This window comes from Argentina silus (genome assembly GCF_951799395.1).
Source record: "Argentina silus genome assembly, chromosome: 10".
Classification (NCBI taxonomy): Eukaryota; Metazoa; Chordata; class Actinopteri; order Argentiniformes; family Argentinidae; genus Argentina; species Argentina silus.
The window spans coordinates 6,509,826-6,519,825 of record NC_139664.1 but is presented as its reverse complement, the minus strand read 5'-3'; the positions used below and the strand labels follow the sequence as shown (position 1 = coordinate 6,519,825).

The 10,000-nt window shown below is 45.7% G+C and overlaps 1 protein-coding gene across 2 annotated transcripts in view; it reads right to left on the bottom strand.

Annotated features, from left to right (window-relative positions):
• bcam (basal cell adhesion molecule (Lutheran blood group)) overlaps nucleotides 1–3,204 on the bottom strand; it is a 44,961-nt gene extending 41,757 nt beyond the window's left edge. For both annotated transcript variants that reach the window (XM_083679075.1, XM_083679076.1), the window contains exon 1: nucleotides 2,915–3,204. In XM_083679075.1, the coding sequence (XP_083535201.1) occupies nucleotides 2,915–2,978 (64 nt within the window). In that variant the 5' untranslated portion in view covers nucleotides 2,979–3,204. The remainder of the gene's footprint in view (nucleotides 1–2,914) is intronic.
• Between the last annotated feature and the right edge of the window lie 6,796 nt (nucleotides 3,205–10,000).

The window sequence follows — 10,000 nt, the reverse complement described above, 5'->3', positions numbered from 1 at the left end:
TTGATGCCGTGGGGGGGGGGAGAAATTAAAGCAAGGAAATGACTATGGGAATTAAGGACTTGATAGACAAAGGGGGGAAGCTCCGGTTTTCCGACCAGCACCTTGAGCTCAGCTGACGGGTTGTCTTAATGATTCTCTCCGCCACCTTCTGACCCCCCTCTGCCCCTGGACTTCATAGCCCTCAGGAAGTTTCTACCCCACCTTCTCTAACCAAAAGACTAAGGCAATAATACAGTATAGCTCACAAACACTTTGGGTGTGAAAGAGCAGAGTTTTCTCAGTTGTCTAAAAACACACAACAAATGGGCTACATTACATTAGCCTATAATTGCTGCAAACTATCTACTAGGATTTTCTCTGAGGCTAGCTTTTGGTAGCCTACATTACATTACAGTAGCGAACACGTATGAAACACTAACTTTACCAGTGGACAATTCTTAAGAACAACACATTTTTGGCCCAAATTAGGGTCCCTGAAATGAAGTTGTTAAAGTGAGTTCCGCTGTTCACACCTTTAAACCTGTTGGGAAATGCCCTGGCATCCCAAGCCTTTGGAAAAGGAGCCATTTTCAACCTGCAGCGTTCAACAGGTCACAGGTCACTGGCACCGTGGAAACAGGCATGCAAAACACCCTGTGATGGTGTGGTTGTCATGCATGCACCGCATATCTGTGTCGCACACGCACACGCACACGCACGCATACGCACGCGCACGCTCACGCGCACACACACACACTCACACACACATACCTACTCCTGGTAACTGGGTGTGATACTGTGTGTGTGGTGTTGTGTGTCCGGTGGTCCTGTTTAGTGCACCATGGCATAATTGGGAGTCGCGAGTGTGTGACCGATGATTGTAGGAATGTGGGTCTGTGTGACAGTATCCCACCGAGACTCAAAGAAACCTGCTATTATTAGACAAACTATGCCCAGAGAGGGAGGGAGAGAGAGAGAGAGAGAGAGAGAGGGAGAGAGAGAGAGAGGGAGAGAGAGAGGGAGAGGGAGAGAGAGAGAGAGAGAGAGAGAGAGAGAGGGAGAGAGAGAGAGGGAGAGAGAGAGAGGGAGAGAGAGAGAGAGAGAGAGAGAGAGTAAAGCGGCATTGAAGGGACTAGTAAATGGGGAAGTAAAGGGAGCGGTCTACCCCCCTTTTTCAGGGAAAGAGAGAGGAGTGAATTGCATTAGAGTGAAGAGTGGGCTGTTCCAATCAGCCACTACAGGGGTGTCCTGGTTACTGTGCAAGAAGAGTGGGTTTAAACTGTCAGGGGACTGGGGGTGGGGGAGCCAAGCACCAGAGTACCTTTTAAATCAGTGCACCACAGCTGTATGTACGTAGGCCTACTTTATGTAAATGTGAAGTACTGGGCCTTCAATTACAGGGCTTTTTCAGTCGGCAGCTGTTAAAAGCTGAGCCTCCATGAAAGCATTGGATAAGAGACAGACAGTCTGTGGAACAGGTGAAGTCTGGAGGAGGAGGGGGAAAAGAAAGAGAGGAAAGAAGAAGGGAGATCAAGAGGGGTAGTGTAAGAAGAGATCTGAGGATGAGGTGGCAAGGAAAAGGTTAAGGGAAAGAGGGAGTGGTGCAAAGGAGAGAGGGATGGGTGGATGGATGGATGGAACTGGAGAGAGGGAGGGATGGCACTGAGAGAGCGAGGGAGAGGTGGGGGGGCAGGTAAACTCAGAGGCAGCAATCCAGATTGAGGAGGTAAAGGAAGGAGTTTTTGATGGAGAGAAAAGAAAATAATGGGGGAGATTGATGAAGAATGAGAAAGAGAGATATGAAGGTGATGAGAAGGGGAATGGAGAGGAGAGAAGAGAGAGAGAGAGAGAGAGAGAGAGAGAGAGTAGGTTGCACACCCCACCCTACAAGACCACATACTGTACAGCAGACAGTAGCTGAATAGAGTAGAACATCACGTTTTCATATTATGTGTAGGCCTGCTGCTGTAATGTATAGGCATACATATAGCCCATATTAAATTACATAAATAAAAAACACTAGGCTTTGCTTAGGGCCAAACATGGACACTATACTCTAAATAAAGACTTTTATAATCTAATCTTGTAAAAAAAGAAAATAATACATTTTCACACGCATGCTAAATAATTCCCATATCAAATGCGATAAATCAAAAGGGGGGAAAGCACGGTAGTCTGAGGCGAGGCGCACCCCGTTCGCGGCGTGGACTAGCCGCTCATAGATCATAGATCAAAGCCTGAGTGGTCATCCCGCGACCGAGCGAGGGAAGCAGCTATACCGCAGTCCGCTGTGCGCTCAGAAGTGCACTCAAGTGCGGAGCATAGGGCTCCCGCACAACTACAAAGGGACAAAGTGCGGGCTTGGTTTAACCCTTGAAACATCCCACGAATTCAATATGATCTTCCAAGTCTCTGTTCAAAAAAGCGCCGCGCAACAAACCAACAGCAACAACTGCAAGCAATAGACTCTTTGTGGGGTTTAAATTACTGACAAATAGGCTGGAACATATTGGCAGATTGAGATGCCAAGATTCCTAAAACAAAGTGTTGGTTTCCACCTGTTATTTTCGCACGGGCACTGTTTTCCGCAGGTTGAACAGGTTGTTTCAACAAATGTGTAAATAAGTTGGAACAAAATAACCATATATTCGGGTAAATGAAAGCCCTAATGCAACTTTTTAAGAACACATATATAGGGAATGCTACTGCTCGTGCAACATGTCATGCGCTTAAAAAAATGTAACATGATATTTTGCATTTCAAATCATTTCATAACAGGGCGGCTGAGAAGGAACAACGGTACACAGGCAATGAAGAGATTCATAGCCTACAGCTAAGTCAAAAGCGGGCAACAAGGTTGTAGGCTAAACAAGATTAACTTTTTTTTTTTCTTACAAACTAGACAAGGACGCATGAAAAAGTCAAAGTGTCTTACCTTGCAATGACCAAAGCAGCAAGGTGCACAAGAGCGAGGTGCGTCCAAATGTTATCCCGTCCATGGCTCCTTTTCAAACTTTCACAAATGTAGTCTTTGCCTGATGTTTCTGCGTTCTTGTTCTCTGTTTGTGGCAGCGGCAAGTGTTCTTTCAGCCGTTCAGAGCTGTGTCTCCCTCGCTCTCTCTCTCTCTCTCTCTCTCTCTCTCTCTCTCTCTCTCTCTCTCTCTCTCTCTCTCTCTCTCTCTCTCTCTCACACACACACACACACACAACCGCGAGCGCTACTCTGTCTCACAGTGAGAAATTTGATGCTGGTGGCAGTCTTGGTTGATATATTTGCACAAAAGGTGACCCCCGCCCCCTCTCTCTCCCCCTCCCGCTCCACCTCAGTTATCGTGAAAAGGCTTGCTTGACTAATCTTACAGCGCCGGCGGGATTTTTTAAAAGAAAAAATGTTTTTTCAAATTTAAACACTAAAGTGAATACTACTTACACCGGTTATGGTACCGCAACCACTAATACCGTGACACCTAGGCTATATAAGCTGGCACTGCTTGATGTACAACATATATTATTACCACCTAATAATGCATTAATAATTAACGATAATATCCTAAAGATCACACCATCATAAACATCCAGTCCTTTATGTTGGTAATGATGCCTATGGAATAAACACAACAGCCTCGCTGGGGGGTAGACTAACCTTTAACCCTGTTAACAGACAATAACAACATAATAGTCATGCCATTCATTCTTAGACATGTAATCCTTTTATATATTTCTACTTAGGCGTTTGCTTATTGCCCCCTATAAGCGATCAGCTGAGAAGGTTAAGGGGCTTAGAACTATATAATTCCAGTTTGAATGCACCAAGTGGGTATCCTGTGAGTTGGTTTAGGTCAAATCCTATAAGCTTGGTGTTCAGGCAGTAAAAATACTCATTCAGACAGCTATGAGAAGGTCATCTCTATGTGTAGCAGAGGTGGTTGGGGACCACTATCCCATAGCCTTGCCCAAGACCTAAACACTTACATTAGCTCACTATGCTAAAACCTATGCTAAAATCTAGGTTTTAGCTTAGCGGGCTAAGTGGGTGTTTGACAAGTATGAGACCCAGGTTCGAATCCCATCAGATTGCACATAAACTAGCACCACTGGAGACTAGGTGACTGTGTGACTGTAGAGTAGCACTTAAATAACCAGAAGTCCTCAAGCTTCTACTGGTAATAATATTCCCTTCGTAGAGCAGTTGCCTTTTAGCACACATTCCAGGGATAGTTGGTCCAAAACAGCTGTTTGATATTTTTTTGGTGCCAGTGGTAGAGGATAGAGGATAGGGGGGATCTCTCAGCCTGCTGCGAAACAGCACACACACATCACTCACACCAGCAGGGAGGGGTCTGCAATCTGAGGTGACCATCACTCACACACACACACACACACACACACACACACACACACACACACACACACACACACACACACACACACACACACAGAGAGGGCTTCTTCTCTAAGAGACGCTGTCAGAGGTTTATACTTAGAGCCTGATGGGTGATGAGGCGGCTATGTTATTACTGTAGTGACACAACACACACACACACACACACACACACACACACACACACACACACACACACACACACACACTCAGCTATTCCTGGCTGTGACGCCAGGGGAAAGCAACTTCCCACATTGGCCGGCAGTAATATCAATAGCACCACTCATTCCAGATATTGACCGCTCAGACTTAGCAAGGCACACTGCATGTTGGAGACCGGAAGGTACACAGAAAGGCCAGTGTATCCCGCTGAGACGTCCTTGGCTTAGTCTAGCTGGTGATGTAAGAGCTTCAGGAGAGCCATGGTTAACAACACCGGTGATTTACTGTGTCGTCATTACCTAATGCACTCACAGGCCAGGCCAGGAGAGGAGAGGAGAGGAGAGGAGAGGAGAGGAGAGGAGAGGAGAGGAGAGGAGAGGAGAGGAGAGGGAGATCATTCTGGTCCACACAGCCCTCTCCCTGACCTTACTCCAAACCTCCACTTTGCTGAGGTCAGCCAGGGTGACTGATGTTTGTATTTCACCCCTGACTTGATGCTGTTTAGTGCTACAGTAGTTGACACAGTAGGCACACAGGTTAAGCTACAGTATGTGCCCCTCATTCTTTAATGTAGATAGCTTTAGTTGCTTATTCCGTGGGGATACCTGGATAGTAGGACACAAAGAGAATATTAGACATATCAGGGTTAGGCAGGGGGGATAAAGAGAGGGATAGGAGGGATACTACAAAGGAAAGAGAGGGATGAAATGAAAGAATAATGAAGGGAACAGATTAGATGTTCCAGAGAGTCAGGGGATGGTTAACATATCGCCTCAGGGAAAGACAGGGAATAAATAGGCTAAGAGAAAAAAAGAGGAAGAGGAAGAATTGTGATCTTAGAAGTTTCACGTCTTCCTCTAGAGTCTAGAATTATGGGATAGATGGGATGGCACACTAAAACCCCATTATATCTCTGTCATCACCTTTTATCTGTTTCTCTTAGTCATCCCTCTCTCCTTCTCCCTCTCTCTCTCTCTCTCTCTCCTTGGCACACTGTCTCTCTCAGCTATTTTCCAGGCAGTCATAATAATTCACTCACATAAGCAGGATCTGATCCATTACTGTAAATGTGTAGTCAGAACCGGAGCAATAGATGTGATAACTCTCAAATCCTTCCTATATGAACGTCTGCCAACTCTTTTGGCGTTCACTTGGCATCAAAACAATTTCTCGATGACCAAACTTCGGACACCTTTCGGCAACCCTTTATTTTTACAGGCCAGTATTAAGCCTACCTGTACTAACAAAGTACTGGCCAATAGTGTTCTTACCTGATCATTGCGTATCAATTACGCTCAGTGTTTCTTTTAGATTCATTAAGTCAAGCACCACTTTGTGCTATTTAGTAGTAGTTACCAATGGTGCTGAATATCTTATGGTACACTAAAGTACTACAAAGCACCCCTTGTTACCACATAGTTACCAAATAGTTTCTTAGTAAATACTGGGTAAACACCAGCTGAAACAGGGCTGTAAAATAAAGGGTTAACCAAATGTCCTCTCTTACCCTAACCATAAAGACGTCAAACGACCGTTAGCACTGACAACCTGACTGCCAGAATTCGAACTTGGGTCTCCATCCTTTACATCAGTTGCTTTTTCTACCTATGAAGCGTGTGTACCTACCTACACACAGTTAGTAGTGTTGGACATTATACTCAGCTGGAGGTGTCGCTATACTGTGTAGCCTGCTGGTTTAACCAGAGCTGTTTCTTTGTGTCCATGGTTCTGTCACACTTTCAGTTCTTCTTTGTGTGTCTGTCTGACTCTGAGGACACTGCCAGATGCCAGGCATAATGAAACCCACTCTGACAGTAGCCTTCTGGAGCTGTGTGTGTATGTGTGTGTGTGTGTGTGTGTGGGAGGGGAATCTGACATTTACCCAGAACAGCATGGAGCTGCTGCCCAACAGGATACGCTACAGGACAATAGGGGTGGTCAGTCTGGTCACCCTGTCATTCAGCACAGAACAGTCCATGGTCAGACTGAGGTGTCATAAGGGTCACGTGTGGTCAAGTCGTGGTCACATGGTTTCATAGCAGCCTGATCTCTTCAATTATTCAGTACGATATCATATGTAAAGTAATGTCTGAGAAGACGTCAGTCAGTAGGACATAAAGATGTGTATTAATCAGGCCACGTCAACCATCAGGAAGATACAAAAGGAAGAATGCTAAGGTTATTTTTTGGAGTGGGGCGGTGCAACTCTCGTATTTTTCTCGTATAAAAGTTTTGATTGGACAGAGACAGTAGAGACAGACAAGAAGGTATGTCAGCAGGGCATGTGCCGGATTCGAACCCATGCCAACATGGGCATATGCGTGCACTGTAGGCCGTGGTGCTAGACTGCTACACTAGACCACCCAAGGCGACACAAAAGTGCTTTTAGTAGATAATTCTTGTTGCTAATGCTAATGTTTGCTAATTTCTCCCACTGACAATTTACCCCTACCTTGAACACTCTAATGCTGCTAAATTGCCAGGCAAGTCGCTGCTAACACAGTGGTTAGTGAAAACTTGAACATGAACATTTTAGGTCTTCACACTGTGTTAGCAGCGACTTGCCTGGCAGTTTAGCAGCATTAGTCAGCATTAGAGTGTTTAAGGTAGGGGTAAATTGTCAGTGGGAGAAACTAGCAAACATTAGCATTAGCAACAAGAATTAGCTACTAAAAGCACTTTTGTGTGGCCTTGGGTGGTCTAGTGTAGCAGTTGGTCGCACATCAACCTATTTAGGTTTTCTAAGATCACGTTGCCCGGAGAGATCTTGGAAGCCAGTGGTGATATACTGTAGATGTGGCCTTTCAGTGTCTGTGAGATGAACAAAGGATTGGGCCATAATCTTTAGTTCAGTTTCACACCACAATTAATCTAAGAAGATTAGGACTTCAGAGGAAATTTGAGGTAATCTCCATTTAATTCAGCATGTACTCTCACAATAGGACACGGCTTTTGATGTGCTTCTAGAATGGTAATCTGATATAACACTGGGATTGTCCAGGTAAATTGATCTACGCCAACAACATATTTCAGGGTGAGAAAAATAACTGACGTGAGAAGTTTAACGGAGTAAAGTTCGAGAGCAAAACCAAACTGTGGATTTTTTCTACCCACACTCTTTTTCGAAATCTTTGTGCCTTTTAACCAGAAAATTAAAATAAATAAATAAATAAATAAAATGCCTTGAGTCCAGACATATTAATGCCTCTATAAAAAAATGTAAATGTATATCTTTGAGTGGAAAATTAATTCAAATATTCTCGCCTCTAAACCTCAACTGCGGTGTTTGACTTTCTGCTGCCTACACAGTTTCTAACATGCCTTTGGGACGGGTTTGGACCCTTATCTTGTCTTCCCAAACCCAGCTTCGCTTCTGTACTCTCCCTCCAGGCTCAACACATGACATACATAAATCATTTAAAATAAAAAAAATAAAAATCCAACTATTAATGAATCGCGGTGATTGGATACACTGTTGTCCCTCTAAGGAGATTAGAAAAACAAGGCGGAATGGTGTGTGTCTGAATAGTACATACAGCCCTATTTCTATAACTGTTAATATTTACTATAACCTGATCTGGCCTAAGGCAAATACGATTCACATGCCACTGATTGGTTACCCAAATCATGCCCAATGACAGTTGAATAGTACAGCTAGTTTGTACAGTATATCTTGGAGATAACAAGAATAATGTTGATGATGCAAAGCAGACCCACAGCCCACGTAGAATTCACTGGAGTTACTGCTACTACATCCCTGCTCTACCAGCGTTAAATTAGCAGGTGCTGTGCTGGCTGGTGGTCTACCATGGTATCTACTTAGTGCTTAAGTTAACGTGAGCATTCAATCAAAGTGACAGTCTAAATCTATATATCTAATGATGGTCATTCCATCTTTAGCTGTCTTCCTAGTGTCCAGTCTGTCTAATGTTTGTCCACCTGTGTGTGTGTGTGTGTGTGTGTGTGTGTGTGTGTGTGTGTGTGTGTGTGTGTGTGTACTGTATGTTGAGTGGGGCCCATCTGTGTGTGTCTAGTTAAGCCTGCCTCATCATATGTCGATTGATGTGACCCCCCCCCATGAGAGGGGCCCAGGGCTGGCCCTCCCCTGAGATGGACAGCCCCAGACACACAGCCCCAGACACACACACACTCACACACACACATCCTAGACATATGTACAGCCGTCCGTCCGTCTTCTCCCGCCTTTTGATCTTCTGACCAATAGACTGCAGAAGTGCTCCCCTTCCTTCACTCCTTCCCTCCTCTCTTTCTGTCCGTCCTTCCCAAACATCCCTTCCCCTTCTGTTTCTCTCGCTCTCATCTCTCCGTCCCCCTGATCACCCTCCCCATATCTCTCCTCCCCTGTCCATCACGCCCTCCCTCTCTCTCACCCCCCCCCTTTCTCTCTCTCCATCCCTCCCTCTCTCCCTATTACTCATAATGGGGGGTCATTATGGTATTAGAGACACAATGACTCTGCATTGAGGGAAGAGGCACCGTGACACACGCTCACGCACAATGACTGAGTGTTGGCATCAATACCAGCTCTCTGTGACCCCACAGGGGGGCCCGGGAAGGAGACTAGGGTGGGCGAGAAAAGGGGTGGGGTGGGGGGGGGGGGCTGGGGGAGCTGGGGGGGGCGTAGGTGGTAGAGAGAGTAGGGGGGAGGGGTGGCTGTAAGTGAAAACCCAGCACTAAGCATTGTGGGGTGGTCAGAAGTCTCGGAGCCCTGTTGGGGTAATTGAGGGCTGTTCGCTGCAGGGCCGGGGTGATTTAATGCAGCGCTGAGGTCGGCTGCCAAGGGAAACCAGGCGGGTAGCGTAGTGGCCGTTTATCACGGCTCGCTGTGGCAGACCGGGGGCGCCAGCCACGTGGAGAGAGAGAGAGAGAGAGGCAGAGAGAGAGCCTTTAATCACTTATTTGCTGATTCGCTCACTTCCTTTCCTATAAAAATGGCTCCGCTGTTGCTTTTCATTTGAGAAACATGGAGTAGACAATGTCTTTTATGAAGAAGTGGACAATATCTTTTATGATTTTAAGAAGGTTTAGGTAAGGTTAAGTCACTTCTATGTTAGAGCGTCCAAACCAATGCATGTTATTATAATCAATTGACAGCAGATGGCATGGGCTTTGACTGAGATCAGAGTGCCTATGTGTGTGTGTGTGTGTGTGTGTGTGTGTGTGTGTGTGTACTAGCCTGTGTGTGGTATGTGGGTGTCCATTAGCTACAGATAGCAGGTTCATGGAACAATATGACCCTCTGTGTCTTGACAGTCCCCTCAAACTGCCCCATTCACTACCCATAACCACTCATGACTCACCCACTTCCTCTTCCTCCACCCTGACGCCAGTGCTCTGATGTCATCAACAGTGGCCTGGCTGTTATATCATCCCCCATCAACACCGGGCGTGACAGGATAAAGCAAGCTCAGTGATGACCTCTGGTCATTTATCATCGCTGTCAGCATCTCTGATGAC